Genomic DNA, 20,666 nt, shown 5'->3' with positions numbered 1-20,666 from the left:
TAATCCCCTTCCTTGCTACAGCCCCTAAACATTGGAAGACTCCCACCATGACCCCCCCCATCCTTCTCTTCAACAGGTTAGAGTACAAAACCAGTTCCCTTGTGTTCATCATACAATTTAGCCTCCAGCCCCCCACAATCATTTTTCAATAAGTAACTTCAGAAATTGTAGCAAAGAGATCCATGAATGAAAGATCTTTGTGACCTCACTCACAGAACCAATAAAAATAGCTACAATTACTTATATAGGCTCTATGACTCCATTTTGCAGGGGCACTTAGTATCATGTTGTCGTCACAACAAGAAAGAACAACCAAAAACTATACTATTACAGAATTGCTCCAGAGCTTATTTAAAGTCACAGTGCATGATAATTATTTCTGGGTGCCTTGGATTTAACAGGGGTGCTCACTGTTGGCAATTCTGTTGGCAACTACTTAGTGCACCTGTATCTTTTTTGCCCTAGGAGAAGATACATGTGGCTTTGGGAGTTCCCAAGGCATGCTGTATATGTATGTCTATCAAACTCTGGACCAATTTTTCCCTTCAAATCCAAAATGCTGCATATCTCTGTTACTTGGCAACTGGTATAAGAAACCTGTACATACAAATGTAGTATTTTGTGAAAAGTGGACTTTAGATTATGGATGGGCAACATTTTTTTTTCTCCTTTGGGGGTCTATATTCCCTTAAGGATGATGAATTAGTGAGCATCCCAAGATATTCTTTTTCTTTCTCATAGGTCTTTCTTTTTCTGGTATACTCTTCTTATTTCTTTCAAGCAGCAAGAAAGATGGGCTATTCTACATCATCACTGTTTCTACTCCTTGTCTTTTAAAAAGAGTTTAATGCAACATGTGATCAGAATGTCTACTGACATCAAGACACTGCTGTGGGAATTGCAAAACTGCCAAGCCACTATACTGCATTAGTAAGCTCTTATGAAATAGTGCTTGGGAAGTGAGTGAAGGAAGAACATCTACTAATGAATAAACATCTTGTCCACAGGCTGAGCAAAATTACAGCATTACAATGTCCATTTGATGTGACCTCAAATACACTACTGAACCATAATAAATTGGCTCAGCTATCAAACACAACCAGCTTGGAAACCAGGCATGTCTGGAGGCGATGCAGAGCCTTCATGTTGAAGTGCCACAGAGTTCTGAATTTCTTGCAGAGGGTTGAAGTTAGGCTGTGAGAGTAATACAGACTTAGAATCTCAAGCTGTATAAATGACAGCAGAAATCAGTTAGGAACTGCATATGTATTCACTCTGAGAGTTTAAAGAGTCGACTAATATAGGGATTCAGAAAAGCTTTAAAGAGGGGTAAGTCAACTCTTTGCATATTACTTGTGAGAAATCCTGGAGAATTGCCAGCCTGATGACTGAAGAACTACGGATTTCCTTATCAAATAGAGTGAAAAAGAGGATCGAGTTGGTCTAACATTTCTGCCTAAAGTCGTAGCATGCAAATTCCTGGGTTCTCCCCACCACAAAGCCTAAAGTCCAATGATTTGACTTGGTTCAATGAGCTGATAACAAGCATCTGGGCATCTCCTCCTCTGCCCATCCAAATTCTAGAGGACAACACGGCCGCAATTGCAATCTCGGGAGCTTATGCTGTAGGATCTAGGTCTTGGCACATAGACATACGCTATAAAAATGTCAGGCAGCTTACCAAAAAGGGTTTCATTCATGTTGAGCACTGTAACACAACTGACCAGATAGCTGATCTGTTCACCAAACCTGTTCCCATTGACCGGCACAACCTTCTGTGTAAGCGTTTGTGTTTGGCCTTCTGAATGTTTTTATGCATGTCCATGACACCTGCTCGTCCCTCACACACATTCACTGGTCCCTGTCATTGGCTGGCAAGAAGGGGAATTGTTAGATGTTTTGTGCCAGCCATGGCAGTTTCCCAAAAGGGTCATCAGATGGAGGCAAAGAGGCTTCTTTGCTTCCACTGATGAGCCAAGGGTCTCAGACCCCGACAGCCCCATTGGCTAGAGAGTTATGGTCAGGGAGGGACCAAGACCCCCCCATAAATACCTCTGCACGAGGGGCTGCTCTTTGTTCTACTTCTAGTTCCAGTCTCTCTTATGATTCTACTCCTAGCTTCTAGTTCTTCTTCTGTTTTAGTTATGTAATGCTAGCTTGCTTTTAGTCAGTAAGCAATGAATATATGAAACAGTGTATGGATATATATGGGTACGGGTAAGGGCGTATGTATTGTGTCTGTGTCTGTGTCTACATAACATGGTTTATTGGAAAAGCCCTCATTGACTGAAATTGCCCAATTTGATAAACCATAAACCACAGTATATTTATCACTTTTGTAGATCAGTATGCACTTGAATCTCATTGAAAAAGCTGCAGTTATGAATGCGTTGTATGGATGTGAAAGTTCAACATGGCTCACAAACTAGTAAGAACAACTGTAATTGCTCCCCATATAACTATCATCCCCCAAAACAACCAAAGCAACAAAGTCTGATTAGATTGCAAGTCTAAGATGTCTTAAGGTACTAATTACTTAAAGGGGATTGACAGGGCACGTCACTGTTCATTTTCCTTGCACACCTTCCCCAACCATAGTTTAAGATTTGTTAGTATTTAAAACAGACATATCTAAGGGCTGGACTTCTGCATCTTAAACAGCTTTAGATACTTCAAAACTGTTGTGCCAGTTTTAGCTCCTCCCAGCAGCTCTTTTTAGAAGCTTCACTTTCTGGGCATCCATATAAATAGAGATCTTTCTAGCTGGACTTGCGCAGCTACTCAGGAAGAATAGCTGCTGTGGAACAAACTCGGCTGCACAAATTACCTGAAGCTTACCAAGGTAATGTTAGTTTTCATACCACAGTTAAGGATTTGGCTGAATGAACTTTCCATTACCATTCTAAAAGAAAAATGAGAAATGCCAACAATGAATATTACGAATACTTTTTTCTTCTCTTTCTACTTACAAGCTAGAAAAAGGTTGAGCAAAGAATGATGTTGATGATTCCATCTTCCCTTACTCTGCAGTATAACATCATTGTAAATCACATTAGAACTGTTAAGCTGAAGGCTGTATAGAAATGTTTCAAATAAATGGAATGAACTTGTGCAGGAGGTACAAGTTGAATGGGCATGTTGTGATCAGTAACCTATTTGGGAGATTAAAGGAACATGTGTCAACCTTCCAATTGTGCTTGCCAGCCCTCTCCCCCATATATCTTGGCTGTATACATTTACTTGGGAATGTATCCCATTTACATCATGTGGCTTTACTTCTGAGTAAACATTATATATTTAAGTTGACTTAAATGCAACCTGCTATGTAAGTGATCTTGACATGAGTGAGAAAAAATGCTACGCAAAGTAATGAAATTCTTTCAGTGTAGATTCATCAATAATGTACTGCATTAAAATCTTAACACACAGAATCTTTTTGTTTTGATATAGAGTGATGAATCTTGAATTCACCTTTTGCCCTCTGGTAGGCTGCTGCTTTTTCCAGAACATCAACTGCTACCATATAAAACCAGACTGTTCTACTGTAGACTGCTGAGCCTGTCCTAAATATCACAAAGCTGTGACTGTCAAACACAAATGCTGTCCTCATTGCATCCCTCAGTGTTTGTGTCCTGCCTTTCTGGTGGATGAGTGCATTGACCAAGGCTATAAAGATAAGATTCTTCTCTTGGAACAATCTGTGTATACTGACTTTAAGAGCCTTGGTGGAGCAGTGGGCTAATGCCTCCTTAAGTAACACCAGCTGCCTGCAATTAGTGCAGGTTCGCATCCCACCAGGCTCAAGGTTGACTCAGCCTTCCATCCTTCCGAGGTAGGTAAAATGAGGACCCAGACTGTTGGGGGCAATTAAGCTGACTTTGTAATAATGCCACTTGGGGGGGGGGGCGAAAGCCCTAATAAGCAGGCATATAACATAGAATGAAGGCTACTGCTAAGCTTGTAAGCCGCCCTGAGTCTTCGGAGAAGGGCGGGATATAAATGGAATTTAAAAAAAATTAAAAAAAACTTTCATACCAGGGTGTGTACCTGTAAATCAGTCCAGAACATCATATGCCATTCAATTTGCCCCAAAATTCTTCCAGAATGCAAGCATATAGAAAGACCTTTGGATGGTTGTCCGTTCTGTGCTTGATCCACAGGAAATTGCTATGGTATACTTGCTGATAATACTATTACGGAAAAGTGTAAGATTTGTAAGTGTCCACCAGAAGGTGGAAAGTTGCAGTATACTTTCAAATGTTAGGTAGACATATGAGCATAGTAAGTACAAGCTCAGAATATTTAGGCATGTGGAGATTCATGTGTTGAAGTAATAAACTTGATCTCTTGAAAACTGCTGTGTTTTGTGTAAGTCTTCTCTTTGTTACCTTTCAAATATGTTGGATTTCAACTGCCATAATCCTTCCCTGCCAAAGAGTAACTTATTTGAGGGTGACATGCTAGAAAGACTTCTCTTCACTATAGTCAGCATTTTTTCTACATACCAGGAAAAACTAAAAGGGCCTTCTTTATTAGCATTCTTAAGCGAACCCAACTCTGATAATAGAAAGACCAGCTTGCACAGTGATGCACGATCCAGACATTGTCCAGATGGCTATGGCATGGTGTTCACAGTACAGAAATCAGCATAAGTCTGCATAAAATAGTCCAGTGATGAAATAACTCATCATGGTCACAGAGAATAAAACTCAGGTTTAAAAGATATGTTCCACCTTCACCTAAAAAAAAAGGCTTACAGAATCATGTGAGAAATTTTAGAAAAACAGAGGATGAGAGATTTTAAGTGCAAGTTTTCAATTCAGTTAGCAGGAAAATCTATGTTAGAAAACCCTGGTATAGTCTTTTTCTAGATACCATGCTGTATTCTCCACCAATTCAAGACGTGAATGTCACTTTATTGAGGACAGAACAGGAAGATATTAGACACAGTTGAATATTTGATTCGTTATTGGTGAATTAAAAGGGGACTATCATTGCAAATTGAAAAATAAATTAGGAGTTACTATATTATGTATATTATGATTTTAATCAGTCCGATGAAGTGGCAACAATTCTAGCACTTAGCTAAACCTAGCCAAACTGTGTTATATTTTTTTATAAAGTATCCAATATCAGCACAATTGGAAGCAATTGTAATTTATGAGGGGAAAAGGTGTTTTTAATTGTTGTATCAAGTTCAGCCACCTTTGTTAATGCTGATTTGTGTTTTTATTGTATAAAAGAATTCCAGGTATACATTTCTAGTTGCTTAATTCACCATTTAGGACTGTGCATTGAAAAAATTACTGAAATTCCAGTGAGATTTGAGATCTCAAATTCTCTCATCCTTTTGAAAAAGCCAGTTGATAGCATTTTTGTTTATAAAATGTGTGCATATGCATACATTCACGCATACATATAGGGTAGCTGTTTCGCATATTTTTTTCTTTGAGAGAGGTGGCATATGGTGCTTATTAAATACAAAGAAAAGGTTTTGAAATAAAGATGAACAACCCTGTTTTATTTCCTGAAACACTAACTACAATTTGAACATGCTTTCTGCATAAAAATTGTCTCTGTAATAAATGACATCATCTTACCCCTTTTCTATAGTAATATAAAATTATTTAGAAGATAACTGTTAAGTAATATTCAACAAAAAGGGTGAGACTTTTTGAATTTCCAAGGTATCACTTCTTATGATGAAGGACCCCATTTTCTGAAAAATGGCCCTAACTGTTGTCTATTATTATTAACAGCTACTAGATGTCTTCAGGTTCAAGAGAGGGATAGTATACAGGTAATACAATTAATTTAGTAACCGTTCAAAATTACAACGGCACTAAAAAAGTGACTTATAATCATTTTTCACACTTACAACTGTTGCAACATTCCTATGGTCACATGATCAAAATTCAGATGCACTTTTAACATTTTTAACATCTTACTAAAGTGACACTTATAAAGCTTCTAATTGGTCAGAACAAGAAAACAAGCCTAGGATGGGTGGCATGCATATCTGATTTATGATAAAAAAGTTGATAGGACTTTTAAATCCCACATTTTAAGAAGTGCGATATTGCGTGATTGGAAAAAGTATTATTACAAGTTAAATTATAAAATACCAATTTGGGGGATTCCTGGACACGCAATAGAGGGGATATCTATGGGTGTGAATCTGGATGTGATTTCTTACAAGCAACTACTTAGATTGGAAGGGAGCGACTGGCAATTAAGGTCGCTAGCCGAGCTAAAACAAAAAAAATTGTACAATCCTGTTTTCAGTACACTCAATTGCAAGCCAGGTGGAAATTAGACCAGGAGGTTGGTTTGACGCTGATGGATGAAAATTTGGTAAAACAGATTAAAGATCAAACACGAGCGCACATAAAAAGAATTTATAATGCCTTAATAGAATTTGATTCGGAAACGGAATTGGTCAAAGATTGCATGGTGAAATGGGCTCAAAGTATTCAAGAGCCAATCCCATTGGATGTGTGGGAGGTAATTTGGGTTAGAAATGTGAAATTTACTCAAGCCCAAAATTTAAGAGAAAACTTCTACAAAATGTTCTATAGATGGCATTTGGACCCCAAGAAGCTGTCTTGCATGTATCCTAATTTACAGCCCAAATGTTGGAGATGTGGTAGTTTGGATGCTACCTACTTTCATATTTGGTGGACTTGTAGAAACATTAAAGCTTTTTGGATCAAAATTTGGTGGAACATGCAAAAGATTTTTAAGAGAAAGATAAAGTTTACCCCACAATTATTTTTACTGGGTGTTATTACAGATGGTGACATTAAAGAAATTAATTTGATGTTGAACCTCATAACAGCAGCGAGGTTATTGGTAGGCTAATATTGGAAGGACAGCCTGCTGACTATAGAAGAATGGACGCTTAAGGTGTCCAACTTAGCAGAAATGGCTAAGATCTCGGCTTACTTGAAGGATCACTCACAAGAAGGATACATTTCAGTTTGGAGAAGATGGATAGACTATATTCAGAAAAAGTATGAGACCAAAAAGTTCCATTTAGCCTATGAATAAGATTGCTATAATTTAAGTCTTTTTTTTAATATTGTTATTAGTTACAATAATGTATATATCATATGGTATTGTTATTGTATTAGTATAAATTGGATACTTGTAGTTTGTTTGTAATGATGTTATAGATGGGTTAAAGTGCATTGTGTATTTGGTTATTTACATAGTTGGTTAATGTTAGATAGATTATGATTATTTTGTATTTGTAACCCTGTATTCAGCTTTGGGAAGTGGGGGAGGGGGAGGGGCTCTGGGACGGGTTGGGAAGGGGATAATATTGTAACCTCAATAAAAAATTTCAAAAATAAAAAAATAAGAAAACAAGCCTAGCTTGTTTTTGCAAAAATTCCATGGAATGAAAACAATTGTCATGAACTATTCTCCACAGATCACCTTTATAGCTACAGTTGCCTATCCAATTTTTACACACACACACAAACACACACACAAACACACACACACATTTTTTTGGCCAGTTAATGCTGGATTCCAGGAAGCAAATCTGTGCCTTTCAGAAACAACTATGCAGTTCTTCTACAGAACTCAGAATAGTAGCTTCTCATGTTTCATGGAAAACTTCTTTCAAAACTGACAAGACTTTCAGAAAGTTTTGTGTATCTGGTGCCTAAAACAGCAACTTGGTTTCCATTAATAAAAACTGAGGAGCTGAGTTTCCGGTGATGTCAGCTGAAAACAGACTCAGGGAAACGTCTCTCTCCTCCCTGGGTCCGAATTCTACCAGCAGGTGGGTCCAAATGGACTGAATGCTACCCCGTAGAGGCAGCCCCCAAAGGATGAATGTTTGAGGACTGCGGCTAGGCGGTAGCCAGACCGCTGGTCCCAACAGAGCCCCTGTAACTGGCAGGAAGGCGGATCATATTTCATATGACCCGCCATTGCCAGCTGCTCAGCGGAGACAAAGGCTCCTAATCTGCATGCAAATAGTCGAGGTGGGTGAGAAATTTCCTTCTACTCTCTTTACAAGCCAAGACCCTTAGCTATTAGCACTCTTTCAGCCTTTGGAAGCGAAGCCCTTAGTCGAGAGAGGTGGGTGGAATTTTCTTTTATCCCCCCCCTTCCAATGTACAAGCGGCGGTTTAAGCTTCTGGCAAAATGAAAACACTATTTTATCACAAAGATGTTTTTGGCTAGAAGCTTGGGAAAGCTTTTCTTTCTATAAAACTGGGCATTTGTGTGAAAGCCACCATAACTTTCACCTCTTATTTTTAGTTTTTTTTTCCTTTTAATTTTTAATTCTTTTTAAACTTGAAAGGTTTTTTTTCCTGTCTCCCTTTTTTCTATTTTTTTTATTCCATTTATATCCCGCCCTTCTCCGAAGACTCAGGGCGGCTTACAAGCTTTAGCAGTAGCCTTCATTCTATGTATATGCCTGCTTATTAGGGCTTTCATACACCCCCCAAGCGGCATTATTACAAAGTCAGCTTATTTGCCCCTAACAGTCTGGGTCCTCATTTTACCTACCTCGGAAGGATGGAAGGCTGAGTCAACCTTGAGCCTGGTGGGATGAGAACCTGCACTAATTGCAGGCAGCTGGTGTTACTTAAGGAGGCATTAGCCCACTGCTCCACCAAGGCTCTATTTTCCCTGTAAAGGGTGGGACTGGACAGATAATCCCATCTACTGGTGAAACTTGAAAATTTCATCCACCCTCTCTGAACGGTCTTATCTTACACTGAAATATGATTGTCTGCCCAGACATTGCCTTAAAGATCCTTGGAAACTTTGTTTTCGAAAGAAAAAAGGACTCCCTTTGGTCTTTCTGACCTGTTGATTTTGAAGATTACTGTTTAAACAAGTCTATCCTTGAAGCTATTTGACTCCCTTGGATTATAAGTACACAGAGATTAGGAATTCCTGTTACCTGCTTCTGAATACAACTTTTTGGATTATAACTTAGACACTTTTACCTATTTTTATTGCATTTGACCTATTCTTGTCACTTACTTTTACTATATTTTTATTGATAATTTTTGTTTTTCTATTCTTACCTCTTTTTACTAGTAGCCTCTTGTGGGCGTTCTTTTTATTTTGTATTTTTGGGGCATCTTTTCCTTTTTCTCCACTATTTTTCAACATACTTCTTATTTGGATCCCTCTATTCTTATTTTATTTTAAAAAAAGGGACGTGGTGGCTCAGTGGGTTAGGACGCTGAGCTTGTCGATCAGAAGGTCGGCAGTTTGGTGGGTCGAATCCCGAGTGCCGCGTAACAGAGTGAGTGCCTGTTACTCGTCCCAGCTTCTGCCAACCCAGCAGTTCGAAAGCACGTAAAAATGCAACTAGAAAAATAGGGACCACTACGGTGGGAAGGTAACAGCGTTCCGTGCGCCTTTGGCGTCTAGTCATGCCGGCCACATGACCACGGAGACGTCCTCGGACAAGCGCTGGCTCTTTGGCTTTGAAACGGAGATGAGCACCGGCCCCTAGAGTCGGAAACGACTAGCACGCATGTGCGGGGGAACCTTTACCTTACCTTATTCTTATTTTTTATTATTATCACTGTTTTTACTTTTGCTCTTTTCTTCTCTCTTTTCTTTTTTTCCTTCTTGTTCACCTGCTACTTTTTTGGGACTTTTATTTTTTTGTTCCCTTTACTTTTTACTACCTTTACTATTTTTGATGGTTTGTCTCTCCCAATTATTAGGAGCTCCCTGGATTACAAAACTTAGCCATTGGGCGAAGATACCACACGATTTAAAGGAAAAGATGAGTATTTCTAATTTATCCAAACTTGGAAAAAAAGGCTTTTCTGCTCCTGCCTCAACGTCTGCAAGCCCAGTCTACCAGAAATCAATAATCACAATGTTACAACAGGAGAAGACCGATACCCAACAGACTGGGCAGACCATAATCCAATAAAAATGACCTGGAAAGGAACCAAGAAGAAACCTAGATGGTCTCTAAATAAATTGATATTGAAGGAAAAAGAATTTCTACAACCAATGACAAAGGAAATTGAATTTTTCTTCAAAATAAATAAGAAGGAAGAAACATCACTCCAAAATGTTGGGACACTGCTAAAGCATATTTTAGAGGCTTGGCTATAAGTTATATGGCTAAGAAGAATAAAGAAAAGAAACAACTACAACTAAACTTGAGGGAGGAACTCAGAAGACTAGAATCAGAACTACAAACAGATCCAGATAAAGTTTCACTCAAGAAACAAATGGAAATAATAAAGCATAGGTTAAATCTAGCTGAGATGGAACGAATGGCTCAACAGATCAAATGGGCTAAACAGAATTGCTTTGAAAATGCAAATATGGTTAGCATATAGATTGAAAAAAGAAAAAGAAAAGAAAATGATAAGGAAATTACAAGATACAAATGGAGAAATACAGTTTCAAAATGATGCAATGAAAAAAATTGTTAAAGAATATTATGAGACACTTTACAAGGCAAAGGAAATCCCCAAGGAAAAAATACAGCAATATTTAAAAAAAGCAAACTTACCAAAAATTCCCCAGAACATCCGAAATATATTGAATGAACCAATATCAATGATGGAAATTACAGAAGCTATAAAAAGGCAAAAAAAAAAGATAAGACCCTGGGGCCAGATGGACTACCTGCAGAATTCTATACTGCCTTACAAGATATCTTAACTCCAACTTTGAAAGAGCTTTGCAATGAAGTTCTCCTGGAAACCAAAATACCAAAGACATGGACTGAAGCTAATATTACTTTAATACCTAAGGAATATACAGACTTGACGCATATAAAAAATTATAGACCAATCTCATTACTCAATGTGGACTATAAAATCTTTGCTTCAACAATGGCAGAAAGAATTAAGAAATTCTTGAGTGAATTTATACACATTGATCAAATCAGCTTTCTACCTAAAAGACAGATTAAAAAATAATTTAAGAAGAATCCTGGATGTCCTATGAAGCCCATCCAGGGAAACAGATGGCTCTGATATTTCTTGATGCACAAAAAGCATTTGATAATCTAAATTGGCAATTTATGTTCCAGCAACTTGCCGAAATGGACTTTGGGGAAAACTTTATGAATGCAATTCATGATAAACAGACTGCTAGAATAATTGTAAATGGAGACTCTACAGAAAATTTAAATATTAAAAAGGGCACAAGACAGGGATGTCCTTTATCCCCACTACTATTTATACTAACTCTGGAAATATTGAACAGAAATAATAGACAAGACTCTGAGATTAAAGGACTTGAGATAAAGGGTGAAAAATATAAATTACAATCATTTGCAGATGACTTGGTTTTTATATTGGAAGCACCTTTGGAAACGAGCATGAAATTTCTGGATACAATAGAACAATATGGTGATGTAGCAGGTTTGATAATAAATAGAGAAAAAACTAAAGTTTTGACAAAGAACTTAACAGAAAAACAGAAAACGCAACTTGAAAAAAACAAACCTTTAAATAGTCAAAAAAGTTAAGTATTTGGGAATCTACTTAACAGCAAGATGTGCAACAATAAAAGAGGATAACTACATAAAATTACTAAAAACAAATAAAACTGGACTTAAAAAACTGGAAAAATCTCCAACTTTCAATGCTGAGGAGAATAGCTACAATTAAAATGAACATTTTACCGAAAATACTTTTTCTATTTCAAACCATTCCCATAAAATTAGAAAAAGCTTTCTTTGATGAACTGAACACCATAATATTAAAATTTATTTGGCAAGGGAAAAAAGTACCAATTAAAGTGAAAATATTACAGGACGTTAGAGAAAGTGGAGGATTGGGACTCCCAGATTGGAAGTTATATTTTGTTGTTAGTTGCGAAGTCGTGTCCGACCGATCGCGACCCTATGGACAATGTTCCTCCAGGCCTTCCTGTCCTCTACCATCTTCTGGAGTCCATTTAAGCTCACACCTACTGCTTCAGTGACTCCATCCAGCCACCTCATTCTCTGTCGTCCCCTTCTTCTATTGCCCTCAATCTTTCCCAGCATTAGGCTCTTCTCCAGTGAGTCCTTCCTTCTCATTAGGTGGCCAAAGTATTTGAGTTTTAGCTTCAGGATCTGGCCTTCTAAAGAGCAGTCAGGGTTGATCTCCTCTAGGACTGACCGGTTTGATCGCCTTGCAGTCCAAGGGACTCGCAGGAGTCTTCTCCAGCACCATAGTTCAAAGGCTTCAATTCTTTGGCGCTCAGCCTTTCTTATGGTCCAGCTTTCACTGCCATACATTGCAACTGGGAAGACCATAGCCTTGACTATACGCACTTTTGTTGACAGGGTGATGTCTCTGCTTTTTAGTGTGCTGTCTAGATTTGCCATGGCTTTCCTCCCAAGAAGCAAGCGTCTTTTAATTTCTGGGCTACAGTCCCCATCTGCAGTGATCTTGGAGCCCAGGAAAATAAAATCTGTCACTACCTCCATTTCTTCCCCATCTATTTGCCAGGAATTGAGAGGGCCAGATGCCATGATCTTGGTTTTCTTAATGTTTAGTTTCAACCCATGTTTTGTACTCTCCTTCTTCACTCGCAACAAGAGGCTCTTTAGTTCCTCTTTAGTTCCTCCACTCTGCCATTAGAGTGGTATCATCTGCATATCTTAGGTTGTTGATGTTTCTTCCGGCAATCTTAATTCCAACTTTTGATTCATCTAGCTCTGCCTTTCTCATGATGTGCTCTGCATATAAGTTAAATAGGCAAGGTGACAGTATACAGCCTTGCCGGACTCCTTTCCCAATTTTGAACCAATCAGTGTTTCTGTGTCCAGTTCTCACTGTTGCTTCTTGGCCCGCATATAGGTTTCTCAAGAGACAAATAAGATGGTCTGGTATGCCCATCTCTTTAAGGACTTGCCACAGTTTGTTATGATCCACACAATCAAAGGCTTTAGCATAGTCAATGAAGCAGAAGTAGATGTTTTTCTGGAACTCTCTAGCTTTCTCCATGATCCAGCGTATGTTAGCAATTTGATCTCTAGTTCCTCTGCCTCTTCGAAATCCTGCTTGTACTTCTGGTAGTTCTCGATCCACATACTGCTGGAGTCTAGCTTGTAGAATTTTAAGCATAACTTTACTAGCATGAGAAATGAGTGCAATGGTGCGATAGTTTGAACATTCTTTGGCACTGCCTTTCTTTGGAATTGGAATGTAAACTGATCTTTTCCAATCCTGTGGCCACTGTTGAGTTTTCCAAATTTGCTGGCAAATTGAGTGTAGCACTTTTACTGCATCGTCTTTTAAGATTTTGAATAGCTCAGCTGGAATACTGTCACCTCCAGTAGCTTTGTTGTTGCTCAGCTTTTCTAAGGCCCACTTCACTTCACATTCTAGGATGTCTGGCTCGAGGTCAGTGACCACCTCATTGTGATTGTCAGGGACATTAAGCTCATTCTTGTATAGTTCTTCTGTGTAATTTTGCAACCTCTTCTTAATCTCTTCTGCCTCTGTTAGGTCCCTGCCATTTTGGTCCTTTATCATGCCCATTTTTGCATGAAACATTCCTTTCATCTCTCCAATTTTCTTGAAAAGATCTCTGGTCCTCCCTATTCTATTGTTTTCTTCTATTTCTTTGCATTGTTCATTTAAGAAGGCATTCTTATCTCTTCTAGCTATTCTTTGGAATTCTGCATTTAATTGGGCATATCTTTCTTTTTCTCCCTTGCCTTTCGCTTCCCTCCTTTCCTCAGCTATTTGCAAAGCTTCCTCAGACAGCCATTTTGCTTTCTTGCATTTCTTTTTCTTTGGGATGGTTTTGGTTGCTACCTGTTGTACAATGTTGCGAACCTCTGTCCATAGTTCTTCAGGCACTCTGTCTATCAGATCTAATTCCTTAAATCTATTTGTCACCTCTACTGTATATTGAAAAGGGATATGATTTAATTCATACCTGACTGGCCTAGCGCTTTTCCCTACTTTCTTTAAGCCTAAACTTTGCAACAAGAAGCTCATGGTCTGAGCCACAGTCAGCTCCTGGTCTTGTTTTTACTGACTGTATAGAGCTTCTCCATCTTTGGCTGCAGAGCATATAGTCAATCTGATTTCTGTGTTGACCGTCTGGTGATGTCCATGTGTAAAGCCGTCTCTTGGGTTGTTGGAAAAGAGTGTTTGCTATGACCATTGTATTCTCTTGACAAAATTCTATCAGCCTGTGCCCTGCTTCATTTTGTACTCCAAGGCCAAACTTGCCTGTTATTCCAGTTATCTTTTGGCTTCCTACTTTAGCATTCCAATCCCCCATGACGATAAGGACATCATTTTTGGGTGTTAGTTCTATAAGGTGTTGTAGGGCTTCATAGAACCGGTCAATTTCATCCTCTTCAGCACCGATGGTTGGGGCATAGACTTGGACTACTGTGATATTGAATGGTTTGCCTTGGATTCGAACTGAAATCATTCTGTCATTTTGAGGATTGTATCCCAGTATTGCTTTTCCTACTTTTTTATTGACTATGAAGGCTACTCCATTTCTTCTGAGGGATTCTTGCCCGCAGTAGTATACCTGATGGTCATCTGAATTAAATTCACCCATTCCTGTCCATTTTAGTTCGCTGATACCTAAGATGTCGATGTTTAGTCTTGTCATCTCTTGTTTGACCACATCAAGCTTTCCTTGATTCATGGATCTTACATTCCAGGTTCCTATGGAGAAAAAAATCTTTACAGCATCGGACTTTCCTTTCACCACCAGACATATCCACAGCTTAGCGTCCTTTCGGCTTTGGCCCAGTCGCTTCATTCTTTCTGGCGCTACTAGTACTAGCCCTCTGCTCTTCCCCAGTAGCATATTGGATGCCTTCCGACCTGAGGGGCTCATCTTCCAGCGTCATATCGTTTTGCCTTTTGGTACTATCCATAGGGTTTTCATGGCAAAGATACTAGAATGGTTTGCCATTTCCTTCTCCAGTGGATCACGTTTTGTCAGAACTCTCTGCTATGACCTTTCCGTCTTGGGTGGCCCTGCACGGCATAGCTCATAGCTTCATTGAATTACGCAAGCCCCTTCGCCACGACAAAGCAGTAATCCATGTAGGGGGGAAGTTATATTACCAAGCAGCTATTCTAATGTGGATTAAAGAATGGATAACACTCAGAGATAAAAGACTATTATACCTAGAGGGGCATGACCTGCAGATCGGCTGGCATGCCTTCCTATGGTATGGGAAGAGTAAAGCGCATAGATATTTTTAGAACTACATCATAAGAAACACAGTTCTCTTAGAATGGGAAAAAATAAAGGAAAAAACTTATATTAAGATACCTGAATGGCTTTCAACAGTGGAAGCTTTTGCTTACCCAAACTTAATTAATTATGATAAACTTGTAACATATAAGGACTTAGTGGATAATGAAGAATTGAAATCTAGACAAGACCTACAACAACAAGATATTGATCTAGCATGGTGGCCATATTTACAAATACAAAGATATGAAAAAGACCTGAAAACAACAGGGCTCTACAACAAACAGACAGAACTCGATCATATATTGTTAAAAACAGATGAGAAGCTGATTAAAAAAACTTTACAGATTTCTGCTTAATTTAAAGATGGAGGAAGAACAAGTTAAAGAAACAATGATAATTTGGGCAAAAAATGTTGGTCATACTTCAGAACTTGAAGAATGGGAAAAGTTATGGGACAGAAATATTAGATTAACTAAAGCTGTATCATATAAAGAAAATGTGTATAAAATGTTTTATAGATGGCACATAACACCAGTGAGACTAGCGAAAATGTTTAAAAATACTCCAAATGTTTGTTGGAAATGCAGCCAAAGACCAGGTACTTATTATCATCTCTGGTGGACATGTTCTAAAGCTAAAAGGTTCTGGCTTAAGATACATTTATGGCTGGAGAAGATGGTTAAAAAAACAAATAGAATTTAAACCAGAATTGTTTTTGTTAGGAATGATAGATCCCAAAAGAGACTGGGTATTTAATATTACTTGTATTAACAGCAGCGAGAATTATGTATGCCCAATATTGGAAAAATGAAAATTTACCAACTGAAGAAGTGCTAATTAAGAAAATATTAGACTGTGCAGAATTGGATAGATTAACTTTAGAGATTAAAGAAAAAGAGCATTTAGTCTATTATAGAACTTGGAATAAATTTTATCAATGGCTAGATAAACGAATTAGAAAGGAATGTGACATTTATTTTTGACCTTATTCTACTAAGAAAAATATCATAGATTGAAAATTTAACATTGTTTACTATAATTTGCTATATCTATTACTATTAATCATTATTTTTACTATTTCTATTGATATATATCTACCCAGACAATATGCTATTTGCCAAATATTGAATGTTATTGGGGGAAACCCCAACCCTTCCCCCAGCTTTCCCGCTATCCCAACACTAAACCCTAGTCCTTCATTTTCCTCCAACCTTATAAAAACCAATAAAATTTACAGGGGAAAAAAAACTGGGGGTCTGATGGTCTATTGCTTCCATTAATTTATCCTTATGGGAATTGTGGAAGGAACCTATAAATCATAAGTGTTGTTTAAAATAGAAACTAACTTAAAGTGTAGAGTAATGAAATGCTTCTAATGGTCTTTAAAAGGTATTTTCTAAAAAGGAGTTTCAAAATTTGATATCCCTATCATTTTTATTTAAGAAAATACTTTGAAAATTGTCTTTCAACCTACTTGTGTTCAATTAATGTGTAGTTTTCTTTCTTTAGCCAATAAAAAAATAATAAAATTTATTTTTTTGGCCTTGAATATTGTCAATAATCAGAACAGTTGCAATTTGAAAAATTATCTGTAGTTTAAAAATACCTCTTGTTTCACTGCAATTAATTTTGAAAACCAAAGCAATATTGATAGTTGCATTATACAGAACCCACAATAGGGAAATACTAAATATGATCAAAACAATGAATGTTTATCAAGGTCATTTGATAGTTTGCTTTTAAACACAAGGTAGAGAACATAGGTGTTTTGAATTCAGAGAGTTCACTTAAAAATATTGATGAATCATTCTCTAGCCCATTTCCAAATATATCATTAAAAGTAAAACCAAATTTTCAAATTTAGATTTCAGGAACTATCAAATATTCATGCCCCTGCTGAAAATACAACCTTTTACAAATAATAGAACTGGAAAAGACAATACTGTATATTTTAAAGCAAACGCTCCATTGTTATCTCGGACTAATTAGAATCCACTTATTTAATACTTCAGATGATGGACTTGAAAATCCAATGCCCTATTTTTTGCATCTGTCATGCCAATACTCGAAAATGTATCCCAGCATTTGATTATGCTACTGGTACAAATATTTCTAATGGTACATGTTTACACTACATGTTGCCAACAAAAATAGGGACTTCAACCAAAAGAAGTTGGATGCGTGCCCTGGATTGAATTAGCCGTGAAGGCTTTTCTTAATTTAAAAGATTAAAAAGCCTATAAAAGTATTTGGATGAAAAAGTGGCAGGAAATACCAGTGCTATAGGCTACTAGGGAAGGGAAAAAACATGCTGGAAGAAGGTAATTGAACCACTGTGATATTGTTGCATGAAAGCTGATGGACATGTTTGTGAAATCACCAGAATCAAGCTCAATTAAAAGGAGATTTTATCCTATCTTATTTGTATTAAAGCTGCAGAATACAGTACATAACATCTGAGATGCAGTAAAGTGGGGGGGAAATTACAGATAACACAGAAGAAAATATCTGCACTGTCAACTGATGTGAAGTATGTGTACTGTTAAGAGTTTTTAAAACTGTAATAGAGACTGTGCATTTTTATTCACCTGAATATCACTGTTCAGCAGTCTTCCCCAAATTGGTGCTCTTTGTTGGGATTGCAACTTATAGAATTTCCAGCCATCATAGTTTAAATGCTGTTGTCTTGGATTTCTGGGGATTAAAAGACCCAAAACATCTAAAAAGCATCAGGTTGAGAAAAGCTACTCTTGTGAGACAGCATTCAATATGGAATATAATTTGAATGGTAGTTTGTGTGAAATAATAAAGTGCTGACCAGTATCCAACTTCCCATTAAGGAATAAGCCTTAATGTATTACTATGAATTGTACCATTACGGGATAGCAGAGAACCATAGGACGTCATGTAGGCATGTTTATTCAATTTGGACAGTTTTCATAACTTTTCAAATAGTAGTACTAAACACTTTTTCTTCATGCTTAATACAGTCATCCGTCCAATTAGAGAATTTATAAAAATATTTTTCATCCAAGAATCCTGATAAAGGTAAAAATAAGTGTTTTATAGCAAACAATGGACAGACACACTAGCTAGGAGTACACCTTATAGCATCTCTTGTACCTTTAAATGTATCCTTGAACTGAAATAAGAGAATACCTGTTCAGGCAGGAGACTCCCACTTAGAATCAACATATGAAGAATGGTTAATAATCCTTCCACTCCTTAGGTCAGGGGTAGGCAACCTCGGCTCTTTTATGACTCATGGACTTCAATTCCCAGAATTCCTGAGTCAGCTGCTGACTCAGGAATTCTGGGAATTGAAGTCCATGAGTCATAAAAGAGCCGAGGTTGCCTACCCCTGCCTTAGGTCATGCTGTAATGTCAACTAGTACCGGTAGTTATCTTTAAATACAGCGTGACTTAGTTGGAAGCCTTCTCATATATGTGAAGATTTTTTTGAAAACTGGAACCATGCATTGCCAAACTCCATATTGTAGACAACCATAATCTCCATACTCTTGTGGAAACTAGTTCTTCAGTGATGTCCCCACTACTACTAAGACAGTTTGCTGCTGCTTACATGGTGAATTCTAAAATGGAATAAATCATCTGAAAAGAGCTGCAATCATAGTTTCTTCTGGTTCTTCTGTTTTTTTGTATTGCCATTCTAACCTCACCTTATTTGCTGGAAAAAAAAGAAAAAGAAAAAGAAAAGAAAGCACTGGGCAAATGGAAAAAAGCGGAAAAGTTTGATGAGAAAGAAGCTGTGGTAACCAAATCAACAGCAAATTTTAAAGGTTCCATGAGATCTAGAGTTGTCCACCTAACTCCTCCTGAAGAAATTAAGTTTATAGTAAATGCCATGCATTCTTTAGGAATCACACATTTTCACTTCTTTTTTTTTGTATTACATTGCCCACTTTAGACAGGGCGTTTAGTTTTTTTTTTAAGGTGCAGAAGCATCTTTCAAATCTACATGGCTAACTTCAATGAACAAATCCCATACATTATTTGACATGCTTTACAATTTACATTGATAAATCACCTGGGTTAAAATTACAGAACTGAAATTGATTTCTTTCAATGAAATAAAAGTACTTTCAGTTCTGTCACAGCAGTGCAATTTTATATGTTTGAAAACTGCAGATCTTAGGATGCTATAGAACAGCAAAGAAACGAGTAACACGGTGATTGTCTGGTGTGGTTAAGTTTAAATCCATGCTAATGTAAAACTAACTCACATTCCAGGCAACCACCATTTTACCCCATATCTGCAACCCCATTATACACATATATATTTTTTTTTACTCAGCTCGACTCAGGTTTTTGTGTGTGTGTGAACGAGATAACAACTTTAGGAAAACAAATGGGATGATCATTTTTTTTTAAACTTACTAAATTTTCAAACTTAAAAGCAAAAAACAACACTTTTGAAAGAAGTTGCTGCACCTGCAAAGACACTCTTTTAAGCTTACTATGAAATACAAAAAAGTGCACTCTTCTATATCTACATATAAAACTTATTAGAAATAAAACTTGTGTAAAATGTTTGCTGTGCAAACTATAAAAAGTCAGTCAGTCCATTGTCCTTCCTAATATTTTAGGTCAGCTCCTCTTGCTTCTTATTGCAGAGAATCGCTGTTATCCAAGACCAGCCCACTGATATTCGTAGTTGAGAGGTCTGTTCCATCATCTTCAGCGCTGTCTGCAGATTCATCCTCACTTTGCCCTGCCATCATCACTTGCTGAACAGCCAAAGTGGTGCCATCAGATGAAAGTGACTGGAGACTGTCCACATTCATGTTGACGGGAGCTGTAATTGTGACAACTGCTCCTAAAAATGGAGAAAAGTAGAGGACCAATTGGAAAAAAAACACACAATTAGATAATTTTTTTTTTAAAAAAAACACCACAAGTCATTTCTGAAATATTCATTTCATCTTAATTTTCTAACGTAAACCAAAATGAAGTTTTAGATTGAATGCTGTAAATTTAACAATTGGAAATGAATTACAATTACAACGGACCATCCAGTCCATTCTTTTCCTCAGTAAGTCACTTGAATGACATTGTGTTTGTTTTAATCTAGCTTGGACTAAATAAGAATTCAGAATTTTGGAAATGACTAGATTTGCAACACCCAGAGCAATTATTTACATACTAAGTTGGACATCAGTTGTTAAGCTAATATATTAAAGCTGTGACATATGGAATTAAATATCGGGACAGGGATATTTAGCTTCAATGCACCGCTGTAAATATACTTGTCTGACCATGGAAGGGAAGAAAGTTCCTCTTTGGCAGATATTAATCATTTCTATTTTCTATGCAGTCCCATGAAAATGTATTTAGTAAAGTAAGCCTATATTAATTCATTGTTTTCAGTAGGCTTCATACAGAGAAATTGAATAAAATATTTACAAATTGCCTCATCAATCAGCAAAGTAAAAAAGCTATTTAATGAAGTAAAGCAT

The 20,666-nt window shown here is 37.3% G+C and overlaps 1 protein-coding gene across 3 annotated transcripts in view; it reads right to left on the bottom strand.

The window, feature by feature from the left end:
* Positions 1-18,091: 18,091 nt before the first annotated feature.
* The window catches only part of PKNOX1 (PBX/knotted 1 homeobox 1), a 33,237-nt gene continuing 30,662 nt past the window's right edge, over positions 18,092-20,666 (bottom strand). For all 3 annotated transcript variants that reach the window (XM_083362051.1, XM_083362053.1, XM_083362052.1), the window contains one exon: positions 18,092-20,026. In XM_083362051.1, the coding sequence (XP_083218177.1) occupies positions 19,815-20,026 (212 nt within the window). In that variant the 3' untranslated portion in view covers positions 18,092-19,814. The remainder of the gene's footprint in view (positions 20,027-20,666) is intronic.

Source organism: Vipera ursinii, assembly GCF_947247035.1.
Source record: "Vipera ursinii genome assembly, chromosome: 4".
Classification (NCBI taxonomy): Eukaryota; Metazoa; Chordata; class Lepidosauria; order Squamata; family Viperidae; genus Vipera; species Vipera ursinii.
Note: the sequence above shows the minus strand (reverse complement) of the source record. Positions and strands in the feature narration are given on the sequence as shown.